Below are 16,053 nucleotides of genomic sequence, written 5' to 3'. Positions count from 1 at the left end.
ATATCAATGCCATAACTCTCATCAGATTGGAATGAACGGTGAATAAAACAGTTATAGAAAGGAGCTAAGCCCCTGAAATGGTAGTTCTCATTCTTACCCTATTTAAAGAATCTTGGTGTAATTCAATTTAGCTAAGCTTTATATAGTCATTCTGCTATTCTACTCTATATAGTCTTCTAACTTCTAAATAATGATTTCTCAAAATTTCCTCACCATTTTTAACACATACCCTTTTCTGGTCCTCATCTAATAGTTCTTAAAGCTTCCCTTATTATAAGGTTGCAATTATTGATCACAATTCCTAGAACTTTCCCTTTTAAAAAAAAAATTCTCTTTCACTCTTAATTTTCTACCCAACCAAACACATCCTAAGATAACATGCAATTCTTTTTCTTTAATCGATTCAACCTGCATGAGATATTCGAAAATGCCTATTTTATTTATTGAATCAACACTAAGATATTATCTCCATTCTGTATGTTTTTATTAGTTCAGGGACCATTCACGCTACTTTGTCTGCTCTTGCACATAAAGAAATTATGGAGTTGACCGGTTGACTTCACTGGACCAACCAGTCACAAATTGATTTGAAAGAAAATCAATTATTTGATGAGTTATTGTAATAAATACAGCCTACCTTATCAGCAGTTAGTGAAGACCTCCATGTGCGAGGCATGTGGACCGCCTCATAATCTATTTTATTTTATTTTTGTTATATTTTTCCTTTATTTTCATCAATTTTCTGAAAAATAAAACTATTTCAATATTAAACGACAAAATCTATGGTTGAAATGTGAACCAATAAAAAGGTAAAATATATGATAAGTATATCTTATTAAACGCGAAAATACATTTTAATTATGAAATATAAATTAGTAAATGATAAACAAAGTTTAACATGATTGATTGAGATCTAAATTAACGTATGGCCAATATTAATGAATGCACCGTACGTAATTGAACTCTTATTAAAATTCATGTTCTAAATTTATGGCTTTAGAACTATCCACTTATAAAAGGCCGAATCTAATGTGAATCATGACTTTTCTAACTTTTATGGTGAATTTAAAGATACAAAATGGGCCGGGTTAGCCCAAATACAATTGGATGAAATTCGGTTTGGGTTAACGTATCAGGTTTGAAGATTCAACAGTTCGGGTAGGGCTAGAGCCGACCTCTACCCGACCTATCCTGGCTCGATTTTTCACCCTGCAAGTGTCCCACATGGACAAGTCACCTGTATGTCCCTCTTTTGGACCATATGTAGCAAATTAACAGAAATGGTCCTTATCCATTATTGCAAGACCCAACTGTACAAAAGTATCAGGTTAAAGGGATCCCACTCAGGGGCCAGATATTCTCACAACAAAAAAATTGTTTCACGTTCCAACATGATTTGTGTCCGCACATAAATGGTGGGTTTTAATCTAATTAGAAAATCTAAATAGCTTCCTTAAAAGTTAAAAGTTAAACCTTTTATTTTATTATTTTATTATAAAATAAAGAGTTTATTATATATTTATAATTTTATGTATTCAATTTACATATATTATATTATATATAATATTTATACATCATATATTCATATTATGTATATTATATAATTTCGATTTACAATTTACAGTTTGATTTGGATTATGAAATCTAATAAATCAACCCGAAACCATAAACTGAATTTAAAAAACTATCAAACCGAACCAAACTGCAAATTCAGTTTGGCTTTATGGTTTGAATGTATAATGAACATCCCTAATACTATCTGTTCGATAAGACAAATGAAAATTCGAATTTAATCCTCACAGAACCACCTTTACACCATCCTCACAGTCTTTCCCGGTTCGAAAACATTTTCTATGAATAAAACATACAAATACAGAAATATTCCCAATACACGATTGCAAAATACTGAGATCCAAATCCCCTCTCGACAAATGGACAATCAAAGTTGTCCTTGTCCCTGCCAGTGCCACTTCCCCAATTATTAATAATGGTCGGACAGTATCTTGTATAATAGTGTTAGCAACAACCCCAAAAACTTGAAACTCAGAATTATTCGGATAACTGGACTATTGAATCAGTGATTCCAAATTTGCAATGGTAGATACTGATTCTTTTCTGATCAATTTAATCACCATTAATGGCAGAAGTGAGTTCCCACGTAACTAAGAAAAGCTATAATAAGGGCACCCTTTTCACCATGAAGTGACGATCCAGCTGAAGTAGGAAAAGTGGGTAAAGAGTTGTCGATCTTGGATGAGGGATGCGGAAGAGTAGAGGTAGCTCCTGGTTCCAACGCTGAGGCCTGAGGTGCCTTAGCCACTGCTGAGGCCGCCTGATTCTCAAGCACGTTAACCTGAAGCTTCATCCCTCCGAGGCAATATAATTTGTTTCCACAGACAAAGAATCTCTCTCCTGGGCTGGTCAATACAAAACTAGTGTTGCCGTTGCTACTCGTTTGAAGCATATTGGTCACATTACATCCACTGAAATCTTCTTTGTTCACCTCAACCACACTGTGGTAGTATGAGTACTGGAACACTGAGCAACAAACACAAGTTATAGAGCCCCATCAATGGATAAGTGCATCAGATACCACTAGGGGGGATGGTTTTTAAAACCGATCCGGTCAGGGGTTGATTACCGATGCGAACCGTCCAACCATTCGATCTGAACGGCTGGCCTATTCTGACAAAAAAGTTAAAAGAATTTTGAAAAATGGTCAAAATCGTTCGAACAGTTCAGATGGTTCGAACAGTTAACCAGCCAGTTCAGCGGTTTGCTGACCAAAATCAACGGTTTTGGAGAAAAAAGCAGGTTTGGGAAAAAACGGATCGGTTCCCAGTTTTTCTAGTCCGACCGTCCGGTCTGGTCCGATTTTAAAAACCATGCTAGGGGGTGTCAATTGGACTGGATTTAGTCCAATTTGAGTCCATTACAGATGGACCAGGTCCAATCCAATTCAATATATACTGTAGACCATTTTGGACTAGTCCAATTCATTGTCCGGACAACCCAAACCTGGTCCATTGACACTTGTTTTCTTATCTTCTTTCAATAGACCGGATATTGGTTCAATCCAACCCAATCCAATATAAATCTGTTATGGATGGATCAGATCCAATCCAACCCAATATAAATCCGTTATGAATTCATACAATATTCTAGATGTGTGGTGTATGATGCACTTGTATCCCATATACAAGATAACATAAGGGTGATAGATATTGATTGTAGAGTAAGTTTTCAGGTTTACTTACATAGAACATCTCCCACATAGAAGGTTTTGTCTTGGGCCCATGTATCAAGATCAGCGCTTAAATCCCAACCAGCGATATCCCCAACTACGTACTGAGTTGCATTGCATGTAAGGCCAACGCTTAGAAGAATAACGAGATCACAAAGCAGGGGAAGCTTATAAGCCATTAATGAAGAGAAAGAGAGCAAACTCAGACGCAAGTTCTGGTGCTGGGCTGTGATATATAAGGTTGTATTTGGCATTCCTTATTTTAAGTATTTATCTCCTTTTTCCTTTTTGTAATTAAAATGTTTCTATGAACACTCAATGTTTAACTACAAAAAGCAGACAAATCCTTAAAATAAGGAATGCCAAATGCAGCCATAAGAGCAGATGGCCTAACTTCATGACCAGCATTGGCTTCTACCCTTCTATTAGGATCTCTGTCGGTCCTTGTTTTGCGTATCCTTGTCATTAAAATCTTCTTTCTGGATCCGTTGCATGGTCATTTCGTTGTTTATAACCAAAATTTACATGGGCAAAAGCGTTCTTTGAACTAGATTTTTATTTTCTTTTTGCATTCATCCCATTATTTATTTGTCAACTTTTAAGTTTATTTATTGGGTTTAACTATAATACCAAAAAAGATATATATGATACAGGAAAAACTTAGATACAATCAATTGGTATCATAAAAGAGGTAATCAATCAGAATCCAATGATATTTTTCACAATTGATGGGAGTTCTTTGATTGATCGAAGTTCTTCTGATATTATGTCTTTCTGGTATCATAGATTTTTCCTTATTTATAATTTTGCTATGCATAGTTGGCCCCTTGGAATTTGCTTAGGGATGTCAATTTTTCCCATCCCTAACGGGGACCTGACTTTCTCGACTTGATGGGGTTGGGGATGGGGATTGTTTTGGCGGGGCGGGGACGAGGATTAATAGGAATCCATGATCGGGGTTGGGGATAGGGATTGAGGTCCTCGTCCCGCCCCAACCCCAATTATGTATATGTATGTATATATATTATTATATTATTTATATTATATATCAACACATTTTTAAAAAAATTATTTATAATTTAAAAATTTTATTTATTTTAAATAAATTTATTTTTTAAATAAATATTATTATATAAAAGAATCGGGGACTCGGGTCCCAGCAGAAAATTCGTCCCTATCGAAGATCAAGGATGGAAGATGGAAGACAAATTCTATCCCCAATAGAAATCAAGGATAAAAATGGGGTTAATTTCATAAATAGAATCGGGGACGGGAAATATGATCCCCGCCCCGTTGCCATTTCTAGTCGTCTGCTGCTCGTTTGGCTGTGTATAGCTTGCTACGTAATCAATCACGAGTGAATGCATGAGTGTAACGTATCCATGAGGCCTACATGTCAACAAATGGAACAATAATGTGTTGACTTGTAATGGATTACGCGGCAAGTGATACACAGCCATGTGAGCAGCAGATACTGGCTTTTGGTAGGGTGGTTGTGTAATTGTCTGTTAGAAGGTACAGGTGGTTGTAGGCAGTTACCTTCTCCAGCTCAAGAGCCCAACATTACCCCTATTCTGCTCCAAAAATCAATTGCCACAAATAATTCAACCAAGGTGGTGTTTGGTATTTGAAATCTAATTAGGTGAATACATGGGACCCATAAAAAGGAGGGTCCTGATCCTGGGCTGATGTTACTTGTGAGGCCCAACCAAAGTTCAGGATACAAAGATATATTTTTACACATAGATCCAAGTCCAATATGTTATCGTTGGTGGTTTATACATTTAAATTGTCACCTAGCCGAGAGGATATCTAATCTATCAGATATCAAAAGATGGATCAAATATATTTAAGAGATCTGATGGTTATGATCGAACCACGTGCTTCCTGCTCGAGGGTCGAGATACCTCCAAATGTGACCCACTAGATATTGCACCTTTTTATCCAGGATAATAATATTATAATGTAGTGATTAACGATGGTCTTAACAATTATGCCTATCAGACGGTTGAAATCCACCTACAATCACAGGCATGGTTTTCGAATTTCCGTTGACTTGGACGGTTGGACCGGGAACTGTCCAGGCAATCGATTCCATTTTATTTTAAATTCAGTCTTTGGCCAAAAACCGCTGAATTGATCAATAGATTATTGATTCGAGCAGTCAAATCATTGACTTGTTCAACGATTTTGGTCATTTTAAAATTTTTTTAATTAATTTTGTTAAAACAGGTCATTCATTCAGACCGGACGGTTGAGCCATCGACCTAGAAACCGGTGGCCAGAATGATTGTTTTTTAAAACATTGATCACATGTGCTAACTGCTAACATATCCTCTCAAGTCCCAAGTCCCAAGGACCAGAGCACTCACTTTCCAACCATACTTGGGCCAATCTTCTAAATACTAAGTGTTGCTTGTTATGTCCCAAATTGATTATCTTTTGGCCCATTTCATCTAGACCAGCTGCTTGTTACCTCTTAAACCCTTTTCTATACTTCTTTGCTCAAAATTCTGCCTTTTTTACGCTTAAAACTTTGCTCATCTCTCTCTTTCTCTCTCACATACATACATACATTTAAGCTATACATTTAAGCTGTATTTGGTTTGAAGTAAAAATAAGAAAAGAAAAGAAAGAAAGAGAAATCTTTATAAACTTTGTATGAATTTTTCTATCTTTCCTTTCCTTTCCCCACTTTTTCCTTCAAACCAAACATAGGCTTAGGGATGAGTTGTTTAGGTACCCAACGCTCCCCTAACCCAAAGCTAAACAACTTCCCTATTTTTAGTTAGTTGGTATAAATGGAGAAATTTTAAAACCAAATTGTGATTCCTACCACCCCCAATAAGTTGTAGTTCCCTTGTTCCATTTTTGTGGTCATATGTTGCCAGCTGGCCTCGTGTTTACACTCAGAGTTCGCATAATCTAATCCAATATATTAAATTACAACGTCAAGCTTTAATTAGAAGGCAACATTTGTAGCTTGATCTGACTTTTTTTTTTTTTTTTATATTTCAAGTTTTGGAAACTAAGCTGATTTTGTAAGTCTGAGAAACGTCCAAAATCTGGAAACAAGTTGCCATCTTAGTTGGGGTCTGCCATTTATTTATTTTGCTTATCTATCGTTGATATAAGATATGGGATTTCCTAGTAATAAAAAACAAACAAAAAGTATTATTGTTATTTTTTTTTTTGGCAAAAGAAACAAAAGGAAGAGATGGGTTTCCATTGTTTTTAGATTGCGAAAACAATAGAAATATATTTAATTATGAGAGAACCTTTTAAGAAAAAATAAATTACTTAAGACAAGATTCAAAATATCATAACGTATTGTCTTACACTGCTGGTCTCGAGCAGCAAACTCTATGGATCTTGACGATGTTGATTGTATTGTATGATCACGAAATTCGGGATATGGATTTTGATGATGTTGATTGTATCGTAATAGACATAGGTTTAGCTGAATGCAATAACAATACTCCACACCACTTATAAAATATATGGGACCCATAAATATTCAATCCCTCTCACTTAGGGTCCCAATTATTTTATAATGAATTGATACGATACGATTTGTTGAGAGCAGATTTGGATATCCCTTCTGATCTTAATAAATAGGATCGGAAAAGTTGATCTGTTAGCCGATTCTATTTCTTAATTATAAAATATTATATATTTTAATATATTATTATATTATATAAATAAATATGACTGTAATCGAATCGGGTATCTGATAATACATTCAAATTCGAATCATGCTTTTGAAAATCCAATAAATCTTTATTGGATTTGAATCAGTCGGATTTTTTGACGGATCAGATCGAATATGACCTTATCAAATCCGATTCGGTCTGTTTACAGCCCTATGTGGAGCATTATTATTGGTTCTACAGCTTGAATTCATTGTAAAATATATATCATTTTTTAATCTACTAAAAGTCTTAATCAAGGTTCAAAATATTGATACGGGGCATATCGATACTGCTTTTTGTTGTTTTTATTTTTTTTATAACCTGTTCAGGAGGCTGATTTAGGACTCCTCCACCCCCTGAACCGGTCAGATCCCTGATGCACCCACTGTAGGGTCATATCAGAAGGGCCTCAGAACAATCCACATCAACCTATATCGCCGATACGTATTAATATTTTGAACCTTGGTCTTAATATTGAGATTAGATGAAAGGCCATATTCCCTCTACTCGTAATATTGTGTTTAAATTGAAAAAAAAAAAGATTTTTATCGAGAAAAAAAAAATTGAAGAATACCTATCACCCTTTTGAATCATGCATTTACCATTCTTGTGTGAAAACCTATAATATTGAAAAGACACGATACTGGAAAGGCTTTGACTTAATCAAAACCCTCCTATTAAGTTTTGATGAGTAATAACACAAAGAAAACATGTATCACCCGCTTGGTTTGTTTTTATCTCATTTTCTTCCACGTTATCCCTAGATCTGCCTTACTCGGTTGCTCCCTTTCGGTACCTTACCTAACAGTGCTTGCAGTCTTCGGTGCCACTATTCATGATTTTGATGGGCAGAAAACCATCACCTCTGTTACCACATTTATAGAAGGAGAAGCTTTCGTGATTGGGTTTTGGGTTTCCTTGATCTGCTCAGAAATGTCGTTTGTCTGTCATTTTCACTTACGTAATTGAAGTACTAAAACTCGCCAAGCGATCTCTATTTGCTTAATGGGATATGCTAACTAAAAGTTTGTCTTTGATCTCTGTGTTTCCAATCCGGCCATCGCTGACCCAAGCGGTTGAACCAGTAACAACTCCGTGAGCAGGTTTTAAATGATTTTATTTCAATAATCCATCCGGTTAAACCACTCACCATCCAGGCAGCTTTCCGCTTCCTGGTTCGATGTCTGGATTGGGTTTTACAACGCTGATATTAGCTCCTGCCTGCATTATTTGGCTGCATTAGAAGCCATCGCTGACCCAAGCGGTTGAACCAGTAACAACTCTATAAGCAGGTTTTAAATGATTTTATTTCAACAATCCATCCGGTTAAATCGTTCACCATCCAGGCAGCTTTCCGCTTCTGGGTTCGATGTCTGGATTTGTTTTTACAACACTAACACTAGCTCCTCCCTGCATTATTTGGCTGCATTAGAAACCATCGCTGACCCAAGCGGTTGAACCAGTAACAACTCTATGAGCAGGTTTTGAATGATTCTATTTCATTAATCCATCCGGTTAAACCATTCACCATCCAGGCAGATTTCCGCTTCTGGGTTCGATGTCTGGATTGGTTTTTACAACACTGATATTAGCTCCTACCTGCATTATTTGGCTGCATTAGAACTGGAAGTTGATGGACCAAGGATTGTCGGACCATTCAGCCCAGAAACTGACCACTGGATGGTCGAATCATCGACCTGGAGCAGTTTCTAAAGAGTACGCGTTCTGTGCACCCACCGGTGCACTAGACGAGTGAAACTAGCAATTGGATTTGACCCATTGACTATTCAAATGTTAACGGTCAAACGTGCGTTAACTTGAAACTACCATCGAACCCTTCCTCCATCGACGGCGACAAAGAGAGCTCTGGTGGTTTTTGTTGTGTACGGTGGTTTTTGTTGTGTACGGTTCATGTTGGGAATAATCCTTATATTTTTTTCTTGTAAAAAAATCATAGAGATCTTAACCACAAATATCAAGCATGCAATAATAATAAAACAAATAACCAAAAACAAAGCAAACAACAATAGTAGACACCAACTTTTTATGTGGAAAATCCCCCAATGTAAGGGTAAAAACCACGAGACCAAATTCCAAATCATCCACCATCAGCAATAGTAATGGGATACAATGTTTTTCTATCTAGTTACAACTAGATGATAAACATCGAAAAAGCTCATGGATACGAATAACAGAAAACATCATTAAAATAAATAACAAACAGAAAATCTCTTTCCAAAGGTGGAAGCACAACAATGGAAGAAAGAGGAGATGTTGAAAATGAATTTGTCTTCTTCTTTTCAGTTCTTGTAAATCTTCTTCTTCTTCCCAAAAACCTTCTCTAAACCCCTTTTCTATTCTCTGATATTTTCTACAGAGCTGTTAAAGTTGAGAGAGTAGAGAGTGACCTCTCTCTAATTCGTTGGTTAGCTAAAGACGTATTGGCTTGTAAGCCAGTGCAAAAAGTCTTAGACTTTTCATTCATTTCTTTTTGTTTTTTTCTTCTTTTCTTTTCTCTACCTTCATTAGTGGGTCCCACTTCATAAGAAGGGAACCCCAACAATCTCCTCTTCCCAACTTATGAGGAGGGTTGCACCATGCCCAAACCTGCAATGCTTCTACAATATTCAAACTTTTATTTCGATAAAGCCTTAATCATCATGTCTGACCCATTCTTGTCAGTGTGAATCTTCTCAAGTTGTACTTCATTTTTTTCAAGAACATTCCGAATCCAGTGATACCTTACATCAATATGTTTAGACTTAGAATGAGAACTTGGATTCTTACACAAGTGAATGTCACTCTGACTATCACAATGAAGTGTAAATCTTTCTTGCTTCAAACCAAGTTCATTTAAGAACCTCTTCATCCACAATATCTCTTTGCAGGCCTTTGTGACAACTACGTATTTAACCTCTATAGTTGACAAGGCTACACATTTTTGCAACTTGGACTGCCATGACACTGCTCCCCTAGCAAAAGTAAACTAGAAACTTGATGTAAACTTTCTAAAGTCAATATCACCTGCCATATCAGCATTTGTAAACCCTTCAAGCATAGGTTTACCACCACCAAAACATAAACGTACTTTGGATGTTCCTTTTAAATACTTGAGGATCCATTTCACTGCAAGCCAATGCTCTTGCTTGGATTGGCAAGAAATCTACTAATTGCACTAACTGCATGTGTTATGTCCAACCTAGTACAAACCATAGCATACATGAGACTTCCTATGGCAGAGGCATAGGGAATGTTCTTCATTTATCCTATTTCTTTATCATTCTTTGGGCTTTGATCACCAGACAAATTAAAATGATTTGCCAATGGAGTACTAACCGGTTTTGCTTTATCCATGCAAAATTTCTTAAGCACCTTTTCTATGTAGCTTTCTTGTGACAACCACAATCTCTTGGATTTCTTATCACGTGAGATTTTCATACCCAATACTTGTTGAGCTGGACCTAAGTCCTTCATGGAGAAAGACTTGGTTAATTGCTTCTTTAACCTATAAATTTGTCTTATCCTGCCCAACAATCAATATGTCATCAACATATAACAAAAGAATGATAAAATCATCACTAGAAAAATATTTAGTGAAAACACAATGATCTGAAGTTGTTTTACCATACCCATGCTCTGTCATGAATGATTCAAACTTTCGATACCATTGCCTTAGAGCTTGTTTCAAACCATATAAACTCTTCCTTAGCTTGCAAACCATCTGTTCTTTTCCTTTGACTTCAAATCCTTTTGATTGTTCCATGTAAATGTCTTCTTCCAAGTCACCATGAAGAAAAACCATTTTGACATCTAATTGTTCAACCTCCAAATTTATACTTGCGACCAAGCCCAATGCAATATGTATTGATGACATTTTTACCATTGGAGAGAAAATTTTATCAAAATCAATGCCCTTTTTCTGTCTAAATCCCTTCACAACCAATTTTTCCTTATACCTTAGTTGCGAGCTCCTATTTTCATGCTTCAACCTATATACCCATTTGTTCTTGAGTGCCTTTTTACCCTTGGGTAGTTCCACCAAATCATTGGTATGATTCTTATTTAAAGAGTCCATCTCCTCTTGCATAGCCTTGAACATTTCTTTCTTGAGCCTCATGATAGCTTTTGGATTCACTTGCATCTGAAAGCATTATGTACTCATTTGGTGGATATTTTCTCGATGGTTGATGTTCCCTAATTGATTTTCTTAACTCAATTGGTAGCTCTTGAGGGAATTGCTCCCCCTGTTCATCATCACCGTCGACATCTTCATTAGGAACATTTTCATTATTTTTTTAATTCACATTTTCTTGTTGCACATTTCCCCTATCATTTCTGTACACCAAGGGAGGAAACACTAGATCCAAGTCTACAAGTTCACCATCATCTATTTGAGGCTTCTCGATTTTTTCAAAGTTTTTGATTGTTTGGTCTTCAAGAAATACCACATCTCTACTTTTGATGATTTTCTTCCCCACTGGATCCCATAGCCTATATCCAAACTTTTCATCTGCATATCCCAAGAAAACACACTATTTGATTTTGTCATCAAGTTTAGACCACTCATCCTTGGGTATATGCACAAAGACCCTGCAACCAAATACCTTGAGATGATCATAGGAAATATCTTTTCCTATCCATACCCTTTTAGCAACATCACCATTCAAAGGAATGTAAGAAAAATTAATCCAGTACACAGTTGCACGCATCGCTTCTCCCCAATAACATCTTGACAACTTTTCTTGTGATAGCATGCATCTAATTCTCTCTAAAATGGTGTGGTTCATTCTCTTAGCTACACCATTTTGCTATGGGGTCTTAGGGACTGATTGTCCATGTCAAATGCCATTATTTTTACAATAATTCTGAAATGGACCTTCATACTCACCGCCATTGTTAGTACGAATACATTTGAGAGGTCCACCTGTCTCTCTTTCAACCATAGCATGAAAAATTTTAAAGACATCTAGTACTTGGTCTTTAGATTTCAAAGCATAAGCCCCATACTTTTCTACTAGCATCATCTATGAAAGTAACAAAGTAAGATTCACCACCAAGAGTTTTGACTTTCATAGCCCCACAAACAGCAGAATGAATCAGTTCTAAAACATGTTTTTTTTCTATGAGGAGGAGGGTCTTGAAATGAAACTCTATTTTGTTTACCAGCTAAGCAACGAATGCAAGTATTAAAACGCATACCTTTCATGCCAGTTAACAAATTTTTCTTGGCAAGAATTTGTGTTCCCTTCTCGCTCATGTGACCCAATTGTCTATGCCACAATTCGGTAGAGACTTCCTTTTCCATGATGTTCATTTCACCTTTGCAAACACGTCCCTATGTACGGTAGAAAGTGCAAAACTTGTTGCCTTTGGCTACCACTAGAGACCCCTTAGATAGTTTTCATTTTCCATTACCAAATTGAATATTAAAGCTTTTTCATTAGGATTTCCAGTTGAAATCAGATTTAAGCGAAGATCTAGAACATGTCTGACTCCTTGAGAACTAATTTACAACCTATGTCAGTCTCAAGGTAAATACCACCCATCCCCATAATTTTTGAAGTTCCATTGTTTCACATTCTCACAACACCAAAATCACATGTACTGTAAGAGATGAAATATTCCTTGTGAGAAGTAACATGATAGGAAGCACCTATATCAACAATCCAATCTGTGTCATGACATGCGAAATTAATGCACGACTCTTCACAACCTGTGAGAACAATAATATCTCCACTTGTAATTGTAGTGGTGTCATTTTCCTATTTTTTTTTTAATTTCCTTTATTTCTTGTTGTCTCTCTAGAGTTTTCGACACTCACTCTTGTAATGGCCTTATTTCCTGCAATGAAAGTGATGCAGCACAATCTGGGCACTCCTAGATGGCTGAGAGTTGGCTCCTAGCAGTGATGGATGGCACCTGAGAGGAAGAAGAAGGTGAAGGGTTTCTAGGGAGCTTTCCCGGGGGGAACACTCCGGTGGCTAAGTTAGAACTCTGAGGAAAACTCAAAGAAGACACAGAGAGTTAAAGAGTGCTGAAAATGCTAGCTTCAATACCTTAGCTTCGTGAGGGTTGAGGTCCTTTTATACCAGAGCTCGGTCACATCAGGCGTAACCGCCACTGCCCTAGCCGTTACCGCCAGGGCAGGGGTGGCAGGTGCAGGCTGTTGCTACAGGCTGCTACTGCAAGGTACGGACTCGACAGGCATACCATGCTTTTCAGAGACAGCGGATAGGGATGTCAGGTAGATCTCCCGGCAGTCTGCTGAGCTACCGTACACCGAACCACCTAGGGCAGATTTGCCTTGCACCGAGGTGTCGAGGTACACCGAGGTGCCCACACTGGAGGCGAGCCTTAAGCAAGTTCGAACAGGAGTCTCAATGGTGCTGCCTCGAGGTATTTCTCCCTTGAGACACTTAGCCAAAAGTCGGGGTGCTCCCTTCTTAGGAAGGGAGAGCTCGGGGCCCCTTAGGAGGAGCTCGGGTCCCCTTGCACGGTGAAGCTTGGGGAGCTCCGCCTTTAAGCTTGGGGTGAACTGGGCCTTGCTACTCGACAAGCTGTCACACCCGCCGAGTCGTTTGGTCGGGCCTCGGCGAGCCCACTACACCGAGTAGTGGCCAGGCTGTTACGCTGAATTGTCACTTATGCCAGGTCATGTCCACGTGTCCTTGTGCTACAAGGTCGGGCCAAATCGCCCTACATCAATTGCCCCCACTCCCCGTGCTAGGGGTATTGACCTAGCACGGGGAGTCTGCAGTCTGCCGGGTGGATTTGGCTTGGAGTCCAAACGTTCTTGCCTGCCAGCTCATAGGTTGGACCTGTTTTCTGCTCGGTACTGCCAGGCATAGCTCGGGTCGCGTACAGTCTACGCGCAGACGTCACCCGAGTTATAGACTCCGCGGATGTCAAAAAACACGCTAAACCAATTTCGCCTCGAAGGTCGCATAGTCAGTTTTCATAAGGACCGTCAGATTGTTTTGATCTCAACCGTTGATGCCTGCGTATAGTGGCTATAAATAGTTGGGGTCCTGGCCATTTTCCTTCGCCACAAATCTTCAGTTGTAGTTTTAAGCTCGTGTCCAAAGCCTCCAGCTCGGGTCGGTCCTCTCCCAGTCTGGTCTATTTCTCTTTGGTAAGTCACCCTAGCTCTTCTTCAGTTTCAGTTATGTCTTCCTTTGATAGCCTATTAGACGAGCCCGAGGTGCTCGGGGTGGGTACTTCGGCTCAGAGTAACCCTACCAGAGCCCAGTCTCCCGAGGTGCGGGAGGCCTCGGGTAACAAGGCGCAGGTGGCCTTGGGTAATCAGGCATCCACCTCTCACCGGGATCAGATGCCGAACAGGTTTGGACCCTCCACCATGACCCTGGAGAGGCTCCGCCAACTCATTCAGCAGTATAACTTGCCTAGGGAGTACACCTACTGTTTACCCGCGGGGAACTTCCCATGCGAGCACAACCCTGATGACGTCGTGATCTTCCAAGACCAGCTCATAGCTGGGCTGCGCCTTCCCTTCCACCCACTCATAGTGGAGGTCCTAAAACACTTCAACGTTATGATAGACCAGTTTCACCCAAGCTCGGTCCGTAACGTGGTCGGGACCATCTCCCTCTGTTACGAGTATGTCCTCCCCCTTAACTTGGACATATTTTGTTCTCTCCTTACCATTAAGAAGAGCGCTTCATGCATTCTCCCCGAGCACCGGAGGGCTTAATACTTGTCCCCTCGCCCAAGGTTTAAGTTAATGCACAAGCTTCCTAGCAAGATCCCAGCTTGGAAGTAGGACTACTTCGTAGTCCGAAACCCTGCGAGGTGGCCCTTCCCCACTCACTGGAGGGCGGCTATCCAAGACCCTGGCATCATACTCGACAAGAAGACCAGGTAGGCATTCCAGTCATGGGCTGAGATCGGTTGTGATTTCAAAGATTATATCACCGAGGGTATGCTCTTTCAAGCTGGCTTCAGCCCGGGTAGGTAGCTAGTACCTTAGTTGTTTGGCCCGCTCCTTTTTTTTACTCGAGTACTAATGCCAAGCTCTGTTGTAGCTCCCATGTTCAAGCATATGAAGGGGAGGAAGAAGTAGGCTGCTAAGAGAGCCCGTATCGAGTCACCGCCAACCCCCACTCCCGAGCCCAAGCTTCCACTAGCTCCAACTTCCGAGCCCGAGCTCCCTGAGGCTCCTCCGATCGTTGACTTGGAAGAGTCCATACCACCAAGGGAGCTCGAGACCTCGGCTGAGCTCACTACGAGGGCAACAGCTGAGGCCGAGGTGGCCATCGGAATTGCAGACGTAGCGGCTGAGGTCTTCGTCGAGCCCATCCATACAGCCGAGATGGCGGTCTCCAACTCGGGGAGCCTAGATGAGGGTCGAAGTATCTTGGTACCCCAGTGCGGACTTCGGAAGAGTAAGGGGGCCATTTACTCTGAGGAAATTTCAGTCTGGGCCAAAATGCTCAATCCAGCTCAGTTCAGAGCCTGGGCTGCCACCCACACTATGGTGGTAAGTTCTCTTCTTCCCTTTTCTTTCATATACACATTTCTTTGGTACTAACTAACTTCCTTTGTCATGCGAACTTTGCCATGCACACTCTCGCTCTTCAGTCCGAGATGAACCTGAAGCGAGCTCTGACCTCCGAGGAGTCTTCCCACGCCGCTCATACCGATCTGAGAGTAGCTCGCAAGCAGATCCACCGATTGGAGAGCGGCACCATAGCCCAGAGGGGTGTCATTACGGCGCTAATGGCGGAGAAGGACGAGCTAGCACGCGAGAATGACGTGCTGAGGGGTGAGATAGAAGCCCTCAAAGCGGAGCTGATGCGCGAGAAGGGTGTGTTGAGGGACGAGCTGGATGCCCTTAGAGCAGAGGCAGAAGGCCTTAAGGAAAATAAGAAGGCCCTTCTGCACAAAGTAGAATACCTCAAGGCAGACATCGAAGAGAAGATTGAGATCTTCACTCGAGCGATAGAGGAGACAAAGATCAAGGCCGTCGTGGAGTACATTCAATCCGACAAATTTGATGTCGTTCTGGGGGAGGCCTACCGCAAGGGGTTCAGGCTCAACAGGTGGCTGATAAGGCACACGTACCCCGAGCTTGACACAAGTGCCATCACCACCTCGCGA

At 39.9% G+C, this 16,053-nt stretch overlaps 1 protein-coding gene across 1 annotated transcript; it reads right to left on the bottom strand.

Moving 5' to 3' along the window:
- Positions 1-1,905: 1,905 nt before the first annotated feature.
- LOC148880553 (stellacyanin-like) lies at positions 1,906-3,423 on the bottom strand. The gene is made up of 2 exons (XM_088942069.1): positions 3,258-3,423; positions 1,906-2,538 (listed from the first exon to the last, which is right to left on the bottom strand). Exons 1-2 carry the CDS (start codon positions 3,421-3,423, stop codon positions 2,135-2,137), a joined length of 570 nt encoding a protein of 189 aa, XP_088798195.1. The 3' UTR covers positions 1,906-2,134.
- Between the last annotated feature and the right edge of the window lie 12,630 nt (positions 3,424-16,053).

Source organism: Nelumbo lutea, chromosome 1 (assembly GCF_056320005.1).
Source record: "Nelumbo lutea isolate HS-2025 chromosome 1, American lotus-T2T, whole genome shotgun sequence".
Taxonomy (NCBI): Eukaryota; Viridiplantae; Streptophyta; class Magnoliopsida; order Proteales; family Nelumbonaceae; genus Nelumbo; species Nelumbo lutea.
Note: the sequence above shows the minus strand (reverse complement) of the source record. Positions and strands in the feature narration are given on the sequence as shown.